This window comes from Adiantum capillus-veneris, chromosome 25, assembly GCF_014529385.1.
Source record: "Adiantum capillus-veneris isolate H3 chromosome 25, ASM1452938v2, whole genome shotgun sequence".
Taxonomy (NCBI): domain Eukaryota; kingdom Viridiplantae; phylum Streptophyta; class Polypodiopsida; order Polypodiales; family Pteridaceae; genus Adiantum; species Adiantum capillus-veneris.
Window position 1 is genome coordinate 106,950,632 of NC_140955.1, and position 16,774 is coordinate 106,967,405.

The window sequence follows — 16,774 nt, forward strand, 5'->3', positions numbered from 1 at the left end:
CGACAAGTAGAGTTGAACTCAAGAACTTTTATTCAAGAGGGAAATGGCATAATCAATCTACCACACTTGGGTGATTGAAAAGCTATAAAGAAGAGAATTTTAATGTCGTAGGAAACTATCCCAAGAGACCTTAAGATGAGGAGAGTTGAACATGCATTGAATGGGCATAAACTGAGAGAGAAAGAGAGAGAGAGAGAGAGAGAGAGAGAGAGAGAGAGAGAGAGAGAGAGAGAGAGAGAGAGAGAGAGAGAGAGAGAGAGAGAGAGAGAGAGAACGGTGAACCTACCCTTGAAGTTTTGAAGTTTTGAACTACCAGTCTACCTTAAGGTGCGCGCACTGGCGTGCGGTGCTACACACACACACACACACACACACACACACACATAGAGAGAGAGAGAGAGAGAGAGAGAGAGAGAGAGAGAGAGAGAGAGAGAGAGAGAGAGAGAGAGAGAGAGAGAGAGAGAGAGAGAGAGAGAGAGAGAGAGAGAGAGAGAGAGAGAGAGCACGTGATGGAGATTATGTCGTGCTGACAGCGGCAGTGCAGAGCAGCAGGCTGTGGATCAGGACATTGCTTGGAGTCTATCTCACAAATAGTAGCTGCATAAGCCTGCATTTATTATAAGCCGCTATAACTACCAAGTTACCTGCTGATCGATCGCCCATATAAGCTGCCAACTTGCTTCCCTCCCTCTCTCCTTTGCTCGCTCATAGTTGCCTACTTGCCTCCTCCCTCTCTCCCTCTCTCTCTATGTTTCTCTCTCATTGTAGACATCCGTTCGGCAACCTTCCGAATGCGTTTCAATCAACTGGAGATCGAGAGTGGGATGGGAGAGTATAAAGAAGCTCCTCACGCCGAGCCTATCAAGCCTGCACTCTACCTCCATCTTCTCTACACAATCTATAGCTCCTACCACCCCATCACTCCTCTCCTCTCTTTCTTTCCTCCTTTTTTTCCTCTATAGATAGCGCCTCTGCAGGACAGCCCAACAAATTTGAGCTACCCCTCAACACCAGCTCTCTTCTTTAACCTAAATTTCCCTGCAGACCTCCCACAACCATTGACTGGAATGGTCATGTGATTGATCTAGGGTGTTTCAAAATCTATACATGCTTTTAGAATTAAAATTAGGCTCGATTTGAATGGCTAAGGGTTGGATCTATAAGTTTCCCTCCTTAAGATGTTGTTTCTTTGAAGAAGTGTTGAATGTAGATGCATTTGTAGTTTCTATATCTCACATAGCCTACTTAAACAAGGAAAGTGGTGAGTATCGAAAGGTCAAGTACTTAAGCTAGGATCACACTATTCAATATCATCACTAGAATAGCTAAATGGAATATCTAGGACAACTATGATTTAGATATGGTCTCTTTACATGTATTTGATGTGTAAATTATAAATCTAAAATAGCTAAGTTGTGGGTACTAGAGCTCCTAAATAAATATATTTTTATTGTTTTATAGAAAAAGATAGGAAATATTTGAGAAGAACTATGATTATGTAGATGACAATACTCATGTCAAGCATTCTGATTATTAATATATTGTCCTTCTCTAGGAGCGATGTTTGAAGTTCTATATTCCAACATAAACTGTCAAAGGTAGATAAAGATTGCTACAATCAAGTTATTGAAAGCCTACCACATGCCTATGAAAATGTCTCGCTTGAAGAATTGAATCCTATTAATGATTGTTAAATGCAACTATATAAGGTTTCTTTGGTACATCTTATGAAGCAATGGATGAGAGATTTCGATCTATAGTAGACATGAAAGTGAGGGGTGTTGATGCAACTACTTTAATCTCACTAAATCCCAAAAAATGAATGTTAAATGTAATATTGGACTTAAATGGTCTAGTAATAGGGCAAAGTCGACAACCATCATTGATATATGATTCTATTTAATATTTTTCTCAAAGACATATTCTGTTAAGTTCAAGGTTCATTTATATTTTCAACTAGAGAAGCTAATGTTTACCCCCGGTTGAGAATGTTACGAAAGCAACTCAAAGGAGATATTACTATTTATTATAGTTTGGTTTCAAGGATCTTGCCACAATTTTTAAGTGAGAAAACATTCAAGCCAGATAATCCTCAAGTTCTAGCAATGTTTGAGTCATTGGCAATAATATTTATATGCTTTGAATTTAATCCTCACAAAAAAATTATTGTTGATGACTCTTGATGCAAAGATTTTGTTTCACTTAAAAATAATTTCATACTTCCTTCAAAGCTGGAGGAAAATATGGTTGAAATTGTGTTCATATATGAGTTGCTCCCATACTAATTCATGAACAAATATCCATTTGATTTCATAGGCTCTAACCATTATGAAAAACCTCAAATACCCAATAACAATGAGTAAAAATGTGTCATAGACTATTGGAAAGATCGCAACTTGAGATGGACTTGAAAGGAAAATAATAGCAAATAAGTTACCGCTTTTGGAGAAGTTGAAGAAAAACATGAAGAGAGCACAAAAAATCTCCATATCTACAAGGAAAGTGGGCTACACCACACCATCATTGAAGTTAATAATAGCCAAGGCTATTGTCAAGAAGCTGTTAAATGATCACAATCTTCTCAAGCACTATACTAAATATAGGTCATGTTGGCAACCCAAGAGATATATTTGTAAAATAATATTTTTCTTTTGATTCAAGATAGTCAATTTATCGTAGTTGCATAAAGATTTCATCCCAATTATTCTTAAAAAATGCAATGTATCCTCGATTTGGACCATTTCTTTCAAAAGAAAAATGAAAATTCAAAATTTTGTCTAGTTGTAACCACAAAAAAATCATACAACGTGTATTCTCTATATTAGAGATTTTCTTGATAATTCAACATCTGTTTTCAAGGCAATTGTAATAATTGACTTAAAAGTCTTAACAATTACTTTTGTATTAATAACAAAATGTTCTTGTTCCATACGATAGTGTTTTTGGAGATATACACTAAACAACTTCAAAACTTCTTAGAAGAAAAAACAATTCCATGGTTAGGATAGTTGTGTGCAAGAAACAAGAGGACTTATACCTTTAATACAAATGTAAACAAAGTACATGATCCTGAGACAAGAAGATGAGCTTGAGAATTACATACTAGAGATGAGTTTTTTCCATGAATAGTACCCTATTGTAATGGTACTTCTTTATCAATCTAATGGGTTTATACATGGATTGCACCTTATGCTAAGAAAACTTCTTTATTGATGGAGTTCATCCTATTTTATGGACACCCTTTTTCTTTTTCTTGGAAGCTTAAAAAGGTGGTGTATGAAGTTTTTTTTGCTTGGATTAATCTAATGCTAACACATGAGGGAAGCTTTCAACAATGATCAAAACTTAGAAATTCTAGTTTGTTACAGAAGTAACTATACATTGAATGATTCTAGATTTCTCTCTTTAAAAGTGATTAGAAAAAATGCCTTGTAAAGGTATGGTTTTGGAAAAAGGTAACTGTAAAGGTATGGTTTTGGAAAAAGGTAACTGTAAAGTGAACTTTTTTTGTGAGGTGTAAAATGATCAGCTTCTTTAGGTTGGGATATTTAATTTGGTGAGGTATAAAATGATCATCTTCTATAGATTGTTGTTGGAGTTCTATCCCAAGTTGGAACCCTTGTATCATATTGGCTTGGAACAAACTCCTACACATTGGTTTACATAACTATCATGATAGCTTTGATTAATCACAATAAAGCACATAGTATGATATCATATAGAATTAACACTGTATCACCTCAAGCTTGCGCATTAACTCCCTTGGAGTGGGGGCCGTGACAACAATCCTCCTAGCCATTGGATTTATAAAACCTTCTTCCACTCCCTTATCAAAGAATGCTAGAAGTGGGTTATAATAGCCATCAACGTTTAGTAGACCCACCTGCAAAGTTGTTTAACTGTTAGTCTTTAAAAAAGAAAAAGAAAATCCTTAAATAAAAAGTAGTTTCCTAGGAACTAAATTATGCCTAGTATTGTCAATCTATTGGTGTAATAACAAAATCAAGCTTGTTGATGCATCAACTATTCTTAAAACCATAATTGATAACTATTGTTGCACCCTATGTTGGAATATTATTATAATTATAAGTAGATTGGTAGGCCATAAAAATATTATTTTTTTCTTCCATAAAAAAATGACCTTTGAGCTTGTGTGTTGTACATGTGAGATAATTATTAGTCAAAGACATTTTAGTTTTTTTTTAAAACAACATTAATAATTTTTGCTCAGTTTATTATAGCAACAAAGCAACGGGTCCTACCTCAAAATAAAGTCTCAAATGCACATTATTCACATGCTAATTTTTGACGGGCACCCTTGCCGTATCAAATTTCTAGGATTGAAGAGGCTTTTGGGTGATTTAGTTTACTTTGTGAAGAGAACATCACCTTTTGCCCCATTAAAAGAGGCAAAGTATCCCAAAATGGGTACAATACCCACCATAAAAAATTAAACTTTATTATTAGAAAAGAAGCTTAAAACAAAGGGAGGGAGGTAGAAAATTGTGATTCCTTTTACTCTTGTGAAGGAGTTCGATGAGCTAGCTCATAAACCAAATAGTGGTATTTCTTCTTATCAAATTTATGGCATATTTGACATTCAATTGTTAGCATTACACAATATCAAGAGAAAATGACATCAAAACTAAGGAAAATCACATTACTGGCTTGTTATGTATCCCAAGTTGCACCTCTATTTTTCTATCACGTCAGGTTTTTCGACTTGTAAATACTGAGTTCCGTTTCTATCTATGTACATTTTTCCTTGTTTGTTTGCCCTGACTTCCTCTTTGAATTCAATACCATGGTCATCAATGCAAATAGCATACTATTCATTAGGATCCAGGTAAACTTGAGCTCCATGGCGATTAGTCTCATAAAAAGAGAGTATACGCTTATAGCGCACTGTTGTTCCGATTTCTGAGTGAGTCGAAGAGGACGACATTTCAGATGTTGAATCCGAAAAAGTATCTGAGACTTCTTCAAGGATAGTGTGCAAGGAATTGCCTTGATTCACGCTTTCCTCAATGGATACTCTACTGGAGGTCTCTCCAAATATGCCTTGATTTCCTAGTACACGAGCAAATCTAAGGTTCATAAAGACTTTTGAAGCCTGGATAGAGTACTTATCTTTGGATTGATTTGTTGTCAATTTCTTCCACGTGACTTGATTGCAACTTCCATCAAGCTGTCAATTCCTTGTCTGCAACCTGATTCCTGTATCAATTTTGATAAAGTTAGCTATTCTTTCGCAAAAATTGTATAATTTTTGCTAACTGTTGTGATTTGTCTATGTGTATCAATTCAAATCGAGCTAATTGAGTCAACAGTTGAGACTTTCAGATATCACTTGTGCAAAAAGCCAAAGGACTAATTTGCAATCTGGAAACTGAGTGAACATGTACCAATTTGGATCCGATTGAACCCAAAATTGCTCGATGGCCTTGTATTATGTTAGTCTAACACTATATAAGTTCAAAAGTAAAAAATGGTCTTTCTCTTTAGCAGTAGTAAGTAATCATGATTATTTACTTTTGTTAGTTTTTTACACTTTTTGGCTTGTTTTGACAAGTATATAACTTGTTAAGGTCTTTGGACAAGTTTCACTAAGTTTGGACAAAATTTGTTCAAGATTATCAATTGTTTTGTGTCCGCAGACTCTGATTTCAAGAATCTGGCTTAAGTCTCACTTTTGTGATCCAAATTTCACCAAAATTGATTTGTGTGGTCTACTTGATATGGTTGATCTTGTGGGGTACTAAAATGTGCAAGGTTATCAATTTTTTAAGCAGATGTAAATAATTGTGATTATTTACTCCAGCTAATTTTTTGCAAGACGTTTTTGTCCCAATCTTGACACAGATCTGTTTTTATGTCCGCAGACTGACTTTGCAAATTTGGTCACAATTTTCAATCCAATGATCCAAATCTTACCAAATTTGGTTTGTGGTCTTATTACAACATGTTCAGGCTAGTGGTATGCTAACTTGGTCAAAAAAGTTAAAAAATGAGGCAGATGTAAATAATCATGATTATTTACAAATGGTAATTTTTTGCATCTTTTTGGTCAACTGAGCATATACACATGTCTATCATATCAATATAAGACTATGAATCAAGTTTCACTGAGTTTGGACAATTTTTTCCCAAATTTAGACTCAAGTTCTCGAAAGTCAGTACAAACTTTAGTTTTTACTCAGTTTTTGGTCAATTTGGTGATCCAAATTCTTTGGTTCTTTACAAAAGTTGTTTGTACACATGTAATGAGTCACTGATATCAAGCTTGGTCAGTTTTGAGCTGAAAGTAAATAATTGTAATTATTTACTTTAGGTCTAGAATGAACACTTTTTTTGCACTTTTTGAATGGACAGTCTTTTCACGAGCTATTTTAAGCCTATGAATCAAGTCAAAACTTAATTTGGCCTAAAATGTCACGAAGAAGTAAATAATCCGAGTATTTGCAAACTCTTGAAATGTTTACCTCAATGTGTCCTTGAGCTTACCCACTGGTTCATACAACTTTTAAGCATACTCTTCAGTCAGATTGAGTGGTTTGAAGTCTTTTCGTGCTATTTCTAGCCGTAGACCTGAAATTCTGCAGCTTCAAATAACAACTCACAATTGATTCTTTCAGAGAGAGCCATGTTCTGAAATCCACCTCGGATCCTACTTACCCTACTCCTAGGTTCTAATGCAATGGAGTTGTGGAAAGTGTCCACAAACACTCCTTTTCTTGTTTTTTATGGTTCGCTTGATCTTAAGACTTGTCTCGTCTATCAATCATTCTCGAAATCCTAATCTAGTTCTACAATCCTACAATCCTAAAGGCACTCAGCAAGTACAATTATTTCCAAGCTACCTCTACACAGTAAAAGATGATAATCTTAAGCTATGTGGTTTTAAAAGAAAGTTTTGACTCTAGGAGATCCTAGAGGAAGTTAAAGGATAACTTCACAAGACATTCGTGTTTTTCCTTAGTTCCGGTCTCTTCGATCCCTGACAGTGGTGCCAAATGTGGGACGGGTGTCTAACCTCACTCCTATCTTATTGCAGATATAGCGAGAACCACGATTAAATTGTCAATCCATGGGACGAAGCTGACTTGACTAGTGCATAGAGGCTACAAGAGGTTGTCAATCTCTTGGAAAACAATAAACAACTTGCATCTAACTCAAGCTACACTCAAGTGACTGAAATCACCAAAAGCCAACCGCCCATCGGCAAACAAATCATATTCGTTATACAGCATCAAATGACATCCAAACATAAAGAAACGTCTAGGACATGTTTATAAGACTTGAGCACACATGCTTATGGTCTAAAATCCCACTTAGTGTCAAGTGAAAAAATTACGATTATTAAAAACAGTGGATTTTTGACCTAGTTGTTTTCGACCGAGAATACATCTAAATGCTTACCAATGATGCCCCAATACCCTGCCTATACTTAGTTTTTGATTTTAAAGCTTAAATTCCTACTTATGATGAAATTAGGCCGCGGGTCGGCGATGCCAACAACTACGAATTACTGTGAATTGCTTATGTTAATGCATAGAGCTCTTACGTGCGATTGCAATGCAACAGAAGCGACTACAATGTGACAATTGGGGGGGGGGGGGAGGGGGGAGTAGGAAGCGTGAGAAGGAGAGAGGTGAGCGCCATTAGCTCACGCTGTGTATTTCATTATCCAAAATTTGAAACTAACTTACAAAAATTGGCTTTTATACCTTAGCCAAGGTTTTTGGTGGTCAAAATTAATAATCTGGGAGATCTAACTAAAGATAGTTAAAGACAGGTTGATACAATCTGGAAGCTTGTAGCCCCGGCTTATCAATTACAAAGTTTATCCAAAAAATAGGAGTTACAATATGTTAGATTCATCAAAATAATAATTGTTTTTACAATGAGAGCTTTGAAAAATGGTATCTGAGTTAGCTTGCTGCTAACAACAAATATCCATTTGATTTCATATGCTCTAACCATTATGGAGAACCTCAAATACCCAATGACAATGAGTACAAATGTGTCATCAACTATTGGAAAGATCACAAACTTGAGAAGAAAAATAATAGCAAATTGGTTACCGCTTTTGCAGAAGCTGAAGAAAAACATGAAGAGAGCACAAACAATCTCCATATAAGGAAAGTGGACTACACCACACCATCATTGAAGTTAATCATAGCCAAGGCTATTGTCATCACAATCTTCTCAAGCACTAAGGTACTACTAAACATGTTGACAACCCAAGAAATACATCTGTAAAATAATATTTTTATGATTCAAGATACTCAATTTTTCGTAGTTGCATAAAGATTTCATCCCATTTATTCTTTAAAAATGCAATGTATCTTGGATTTAGACCATTTCCTTCAAAAGAAAAATGAAACTTCAAAAGTTTATCTAGTTGTAACCACAAAAAACTCATACAACATGTATTCACTATATTAGAGATTTTCTTGATAATTCAACATTGGTTTTCAAGGCAATTGTAATAATTGACTTAAAAGTCTTAGCAATTTACTTTTGTATTAACAAAAAGTTCTTGTTCGATAATGATAGTGTTTTTGGAGATATACACTAAAGTAACTTCAAAGCTTCTTAGGAGGCAAAACAATTCCATGGTTAGTAGGATAGTTGTGTGCAAGAAACAAGAGGACTTATACCTTTAATACAACTGCAAACAAAGTACAGGATCTTGAGACAAGTCATGTCAAGAATGGCTAGGTGAGGTTGAGAATTACATAGTAGAGATGTGTTTTTTCCATGAATTGTACCCTATTGTAACGGTACTTCTTTATGAATTTCATGGGTTTATACATGGATTGCACCTTATGCTAAGAAAACTTCTTTATTGATGGAGTTCATCCTATTTTATGGACACCCTTTTTCTTTTTCTTGGAAGCTTAAAAAGGTGGTGTATGAAGTTTTTTTTGCTTGGATTAATCTAATGCTAACACATGAGGAAGCTTTCAAAATTGATCAAAACTTAGAAATTCTAGTTTGTTGCAGAAGTAACTATACATTGAATGATTCTAGATTTCTCTCTTTAAAAGTGATTAGAAAAAATGCCTTGTAAAGGTATGGTTTTGGAAAAAGGTAACTGTAAAGTGAACTTTTTTTGTGAGGTGTAAAATGATCAGCTTCTTTAGGTTGGGATATTTAATTTGGTGAGGTATAAAATGATCATCTTCTATAGATTGTTGTTGGAGTTCTATCCCAAGTTGGAACCCTTGTATCATATTGGCTTGGAACAAACTCCTGCACATCGATTTACGTAACTATCATGATAACTTTGATTAATCACAATAAAGCACATAGTATGATATCATATACAATCAACACTGTATCACCTCAAGCTTGCGCATTAACTCCCTTGGAGTGGGGGCCGCAACAACAATCCTCCTAGCCATTGGATTTATAAAACCTTCTTCCACTCCCTTATCAAATAATGCTAGAAGTGGGTTATAATAGCCATCAACGTTTAGTAGTCCCACCTGCAAAATTGTTTAATTGTTAATCTTTTAAAAAAAAAAATCTTAAATGAAAAGTAGTTTCCTAGGAACGAAATTATACCTAGTATTGTCAATCTATTGGTATAATAACAAAATCAAGCTTGTTGATGCATCAACTATTCTTAAAACCATAATTGATAAGTATTGTTGCACCCTATGTTGGAATATTATTATAATTGTAAGTAGATTGGTAGGCCATAATTTTTTTTTTCTTCCATTAAAAAATGACCTTTGAGCTTGTGTATTGGTGTACATGTGAGACAAGATTTATTGTGTGCATGTATCTAATCAATTTATTAGTCAAAGCCATTTTAGTTCTTTTTTGCAAAGAGCATTAAATATGGAGAATGGAAACAACAAAGCAACGGGTCCTACCTCAAATCAAAGTCTCAAATGCACATTATTCACATGCTGATTTTTGACGGGCACCCCTTACCGTATCAAATTTCTAGGATTGAAGAGGCTTTTGGGTGATTTAGTTTAGTTTGTGAAGAGAACATCACCTTTTGCCCCATTAAAAGAGGCAAAGTACCCCAAAATGGGTACAATACCCGCCATAGAAAATTAAACTTTACTATTAGAAAAGAAGCTTAAAATGAAGGGAGGGAGGTAGAAAATTGTGATTCCTTTTCATGATGCAAGTTAGTTATAGCCAATCAGAGTGTGAATCTTGTCAAGGAGTTCGATGAGCTAGCTCATAAACCAAATAGTGGTGTTTCTTCTTCCCATTATCAAATTTATGGCATATTTGACATTCAATTGTTTGTATTACACAATATAAAGACAAAATGACATCAAAACTAAGGAAAATCACATTACTGGCTTGTTATGTATCCCAAGTTGCACCCACGTTGTCATTTCTAGTAACTCTTCCAATGTACCATAGCCACCTGCTTATCAAAGACAGAAAAAAAAAACACTTATTTGCAAATAAATATGATGGCCTTCTCCCATGATAGTACTAAGGAGGTAGTAATTTTTGCAAAAGAAAATCAGAGGTATGCCTATCTCTGTAAATCATTATTTTTAGAAACCTAAAAATTGGTGTTCTCTTCTGAAATGATTTTCTAATTTATTATATTTGATATTTCACATTTGGTGTTTTTAAATTGCACCTGGAGACATAAGGACAATCAGAAAAGGGTCATGCCCTTAAGTAGCAAACAATATAACTAGTTGTGAAATGTATCCTTTTTTCAATCTTTTGTAGCTTATTGGTTGCTTTAACAAGAAAAAGGATTTCTTTATGTTGTAATATTCTGTTCTAGAAAGATGCATAACCCAAACTTTTGTTGCTTAGATAAAGTAGATAACTCTTGAATATAGGCCCTAAGTTGTGCCTCTCAGAAATGCGTCTTATGTCCCCTCAATGCAGCAAATGTGCTTTGTACATTGTTTTTGTGTTAATATAGCATATGAAAAGAAAAATTCTTCTTTTCATGGCCACTGTTAATAATAAGAAAAAGAATTGTAACTTTAAAATATTAAAGAGAAGGCAATTTTTTGTCCTTATAAAATAATTGATGTTGTTTTAGTACAAAGCTATGATCCAAAGTGATTCTATAGGTTAAAACCGAGAAAATTAAATGTTTTTTGGTATCTTGTCATCTTATAAATGTACCCGCATTTCTAAATTTTGTCATGAATAATTTGTCAAAAATGCAAACTTGTCACTACAATGCATGTAAATGAGATGATGGTTGTGTTCTTGTTGAGAAAATGGTAGTAATTTATTCGCATTCATCCAAATTTTTGAAGTTTTTAGCATACTCAATTTTGTAATGTAAGAAAAATGTCTTACTTGTAGTTTGCATAAACATCTATTATCTTAACACTAGGTTGGTAATGGGACACTTTTATGTCATGGGACACTTTTATGTCCTGTTAAGTGAGTATTTTCCTTGAATTATGTCAAGAGTTTCAAAATGGATTTTGAGGTGCTATCTATCTAGAAAGTTGTCTCATGAGCTGAAAAAAACTCAACATTATTTTGGTATATCAATTCCATCTTTAACATTGTCCTTGCACAACATTTCACAACTGAAACTGTGTGAAAAAACGAGTCCTGTTTTTGGCTTTTCTCAACTTTTTGCAACTATACCACTCTAGAATTCATGTTTGTGAGGTGTATAATGCTAGAGAACTATCTTTAGTAGTCCTCAACATGTCCTGATGCTTCTAGGGAGAAATAAATATTAAAGTTGTAAGTTATGACCAAATTACAGAAATTGTCAAATCCTGTTTTTTAGCCAATTTTAGCTCTTCTATGATTTTTTTGATGGATTTCATGATATCCAAATGCATTTTTTATTTTCTATGTCGCATATTGTAACATAAAGCTAACATTCCTTGAGTTTTGGGGCACCTAATACCCTATTTTGCATAGTACACAACGATGGTTGATTTTTTCAGTTATAGAAGAAAACGTAACATTCTAGTATATCAAGTATAGCTTTTTCAATATTGTTAGTTTCTTGTGACAACTACATGCATTTTGTAGGTAGTAACCATATCTAGTCATAAGGATCAAATTTGGCTAGATATTGAATAGTTTCCATGGGATTCTACAACTCATAATGTTGAGCCCAGTTTTTTCATGTTTGCTGTATTTAACACTTCATCTTTGTCCCCAAGATTCCCCTTGGTAAGAAATGTATTATTCTTTTGACATGCTCCATGGCTCCTTCTGAACATAAAGGACAATAGGGAGCTAAGAAAACATGCATATATTATTTGTATTGAGCGTGGCATGATAGAAACTTTGATGATAGGTTTGCAGAATGGTAAAAATTCAACTTTTTTGTACCTATTTATTTTGGCAAAACAAAAAATAGTGAGTGAGAAGCAATCATATGTTCTGACCACCAATCCATTGAAGTTAACTAGGGAATTTATCTCAAGTACTACAAAAATCCCTAATCTTATTTTTATGCAACAAAACGTAAGAAATGACTGTTTTGATGAAAATGCACTGGTCCATCAACTTTGGAGGCTTGGTGTGACCAAAAGATGAGAAATTTTACAAGTTTCTTATTTTTTCCATGTGTAGTAGGCCTTGAACTATAACCTTATGAAAGGATTTTATAAAATGAGTGGATCTACTATGGTTTTGGAGGTTTTTTTCAAAACCCTGAAAGGACACTTTTATGTCCTGTTAGGTTACCAACCTAGTGTTAAGCAACGTATGGACCCATAAATGCGTTAATATGTCATGTATGTCTCTATCTGTCATCCATGGCTCGTGCTGAGGATGGAGGTGTAATTTTTGCCGCTATTATGCTTTTATATATACTCTACTCACATTTGTGAGTATGGCTTAAAATAAGAAAGTATTACTTAAATAGGATACATGTCTATATAACATGATCATGTATGATTATTTTCTTGAAACTTGACACAACGTAGCATAGTTTATTACAATCTTAAAGAAATTTTTCATTAGATAAAATTTCTTAAACTATGTAGAGTTAGTATAACTAAGTAGAATAAAGTTTTTTCCTAGCTTCCTCTATATTTTTTTCTAGGTTTTGGGTACATCATGTGCAGCTTTGTGTGAGTATTTTTCATGGGCCCAATTAGGTATCATGATAGGGATCTACACTCAATGATAAATTCATACAAAAATCACAAAAAGGTGATTCATGTATTACCTGGAAGAGCGATAAAGGCCTCCGCTTGACGAGCCATTTCAGCTTTACGTTGATGCATGTCTAAGACAACTTTAACTTCTCCGAATGTCTTGCCGCATATCTACATCAACAAACAAAACAAGTTTTGAAAGATAAAAAGCAAACAAGATAAGTGTGTACACAAAAAAGAGAAGCTATTTATATAGGATTCCTAGATTCCTTGAATACACTTTACATTACAAACTAATAAATTTTTTTCTTTTTTTTTGGTCATCAAAGCCTCATGTGTGAGCAGGAGGGGAAAGAAATTCATTTTTGAGAGAAAATCTATATGAAAATCTTTGGCTTATGTTTTAGGCCTCTTCCTCTGACTCACTATTCATTATAGATTTCATTATTTGTCTATTGCAATTTTTCTTCTTCATGGATGATGGATTTATAAAACAATTCTTACAGAGTTATGACATACATTTGACATTCCCATGCAAAGCATTGAATGATTCACTTGGATTTTTTATTTTGAAGTACTCTCCCAATAGGGAAAGTGAAAATATAGATTACTACCAAATAGAATGTACACAAAACCCCGGCTCCACATGCCATAGCCAAGGGATGTAGAGGACATAACCAGGTTCAAAATGAAACACACGCACAAACAAGGGAGGCCAGGCTTGAACAAGGAAATAAAAATTGAAAAAAACAATGAAAACAGCACCATAACAAAACCGTACCAAGTATCAGGCAGTATATAGAGTGGGACCCATGTCCCCATCACTAAACTTGAATTGTTTTTTTTTTTGTTTTGGGGCAAAACTCACGAATGTGAGTATATTATATTAACAACCCAAAAAAATTATAAATACTAGTCATGCTCACGACGAGACGTGACGTCTTCTAGCATGGGTCCTTTTGTAAATGGGTCCTTTCATCTAAGACCCTAGCATATGTCATTTTCAGTTGTGTTGTTTTAGAAAGCAAATGTGACCCTTGTTCTTTTTGCTCTGGGGACCTCTAGAAACCTTTATTCTCCTCTTAAAGTTTGGAGGTGGCCTCTTTTTACAACAAGTACTTTATGGATAGAGACATGCATCTCTATTAAGGTCGTGTGTCAAAATATTTCTTGATACTGTAGTTTTGACATTTCTCTCATGCCAAATTTTTCCATGTTGCTTTGAGAGCTCTCATTATTAAAGAGAGATGGTGTGAAATGCAACCTTATAAAGACTATGCAATCTTGTGTGTTAGAGAAATTAATTGCATAGATACTTCAAATAAGGGGAGAATCGTATAATGATAAGAGAATAAAATAGCATATACCCTACATAAGGGTACCTTGAAAATCTTCCCATTCAACTTTCTAGATCTTAAAATATGTGGAGGTCTCATATAGGTATCAATATTGGTGGCATGCTTGCTAGGTGATGGCATTGCTAAAAAGGATAAAAAGTATCAGCACTAGTATCTTGAATAAGACCAAGATCATGTAGGCACGTTAAAACATATAAGCCTCCCAATAAAAATGTGCCTTAACTTAAAAACTCTAGAAGAAGTAGGGAGTGTATATAAATATTAAAAACTCTTAAATTTGTATACCCCCTCCCCTCGCGGGGAGGGGTTTGCGGCGGCCGCCCGGGGGGGGGGGGGGGGGGGGGGGGGGGGGGGGGGGGGGTGGTGGTGGCTCCTCCAAATAGCATATAAAGAAGAGAATAGTACCTCATTAGGCATGAGTGCCTTTGGTATGACTCTGCATATTAGAATAAACACTTTATGAGACAAAATGGAGCGAAAAAACTGTGAAAGGTAATATGACTTAAAATCTAGCTCATCATCTTCAAAAAAATGCTCACCCTAGGACATGGCAACCACCATCATATACTGTTTTGGAGACAATGCCCATAAGACCGACACTCCCCCCTCCGTAGATTAGGCTAATTCTCCTATCAACCTAAAAATGAACAACAACTTATTAGAACTTGATATAGAGAACATGAAAACGTGATCTACATGATTTATTGCAAGATTAGTTAATCAAAGAGTATAATAATTGATTTTTCCATCACATTATTATTGAATTTGGTGGGTAATTAGAATGTATAACTATGAAATTAATGTAGCAACAAATTACACAAATATTTGCTTGTTTCTTGTATGATACACAAGAGTATATTACATTTTATCAAATCTAGCATCAATGATATCCTATGCAGACATAGAAGTAAAAGTTTTTGATATTGATGCAAGTAGTACCAGTGATCATGCACGCACGCACAGACACATGCACACACGCACAGACACATGCACACACAAACAAATCTCCAAGGTAATTGTGACTAAGGTATACACTCATAGTCATCAAAATTCTCTAACTTAGTAGAATATCATAGTTATATAATTTCAATTATACATGAGCTAATCTTGGTTAAATATCCTTGTAATCACATAAAGAGGATGGATATATATATATATGTGTGTGTGTGTGTTTGTGTGTGTGTGTGTCTCTGTTTGTGTGGATATACCCTTGCATGTACATATATATATGTACATGCAAGTGTAAACAGGTATATAATTAATGCCATAGTAAACATACACGTGGGGTATTATGCATGCATACGTACTAGTTCCTTGCCAAGCTCAAGGGCTGTATCACTAAAAATGCGCTTCTTGCCACTACTGCTTCCACAAAAAACACAAATCCGTCTAAACTTGGACTTCTTGGTAGCATCCATAACGATGGGTGGATGATGCATATGAGAGGAATTGTAGATACACAATGGGGGTATGAGTGTGCGGGGGTTGTATATATGGTTGAATATAAAAATAAAGTAATTGTAAAATTTAATGATACAATGTAAACAATGATGATGTAGAAAAGGAGGGGCAACAAAATTTCTTAGTTGGTTGGCTAAGATGGCCAGCTGGTTGTGTGATTTTATAGACAACGAGCCAACACTTTCCAGTCAATGAAAGGAAGTAGTGGGGACCCTTTAATGTGCATGAGTTTGTATCCGTGCGCGTGCATGCACATGGACACGTAAGAGAGAGAGAGAGAGAGAGAGAGAGAGAGGGGGGGGGGGGGGGGGGGGGGGGGGGGGGAAGGGGGGAAGGGAGAGAGAGGCTGAGCATAAAGCTACATTTGTGTATATAATATACATGTAATGTGACTTTATACATAATATCTAGTAATTTATAATAACCTACCCTACACCTATTATCAAAGATAAATACCATCAAATTTCATGCCTAAATATATAGCATTGCATGCTTATATATATATGTCCACATGAGTATATAATGTATATAATTTCATCAACATATATTCTCTCTCTCTCTCTCTCTCACACACACACACACACACACACACACACACACACACACACACAATCCCTATCCTCTTTGATTTTATCCTCTTTATTGGGTGGTGGTGCCCTTGCTTTACTGGGAAGCCATCAAATAAGCCACAAGGGTATGGTCAATCATGAAGAGACCCCTCTCCCTCCACCCAAAAGTGCAACATATTTGGTGGGGAGAGAAGTAGTACTATTATGTGTTTTCATGTATGCCAAGATCACAGCTCCTTGGACATGTTACTCACCTCATGAACATTACACTCCATCAATCATATGCTGGCTCTAC

The 16,774-nt window shown here is 34.9% G+C and overlaps 1 protein-coding gene across 1 annotated transcript; it reads right to left on the reverse strand.

Moving 5' to 3' along the window:
* Nucleotides 1–8,710: 8,710 nt before the first annotated feature.
* Nucleotides 8,711–16,044, reverse strand: LOC147425441 (putative cytokinin riboside 5'-monophosphate phosphoribohydrolase LOGL10). The gene is made up of 7 exons (XM_086499435.1): nt 15,757–16,044; nt 14,989–15,086; nt 14,855–14,885; nt 13,163–13,262; nt 10,332–10,402; nt 9,351–9,494; nt 8,711–9,258 (listed from the first exon to the last, which is right to left on the reverse strand). The coding sequence occupies exons 1-7, from the start codon at nt 15,886–15,888 to the stop codon at nt 9,184–9,186; spliced, it is 651 nt and encodes a 216-aa protein (XP_086355561.1). The 5' UTR covers nt 15,889–16,044; the 3' UTR covers nt 8,711–9,183.
* Between the last annotated feature and the right edge of the window lie 730 nt (nt 16,045–16,774).

What these genes read in the sequence shown, in the direction of transcription:
- LOC147425441 (XM_086499435.1), bottom strand. Translation starts at nt 15,888, where the DNA reads ATGCATCATCCACCCATCGTTATGGATGCTACCAAGAAGTCCAAGTTT. An exon ending in TTGAGCTTGGCAAGGAACTA is followed by an intron (nt 15,087 to 15,756) that starts GTACGTATGCAT and finishes GTTCATTTTTAG; the next exon opens with GTTGATAGGAGAATTAGCCT. An exon ending in AGGCACTCATGCCTAATGAG is followed by an intron (nt 13,263 to 14,854) that starts GTACTATTCTCT and finishes TTGTTGATGTAG; the next exon opens with ATATGCGGCAAGACATTCGG.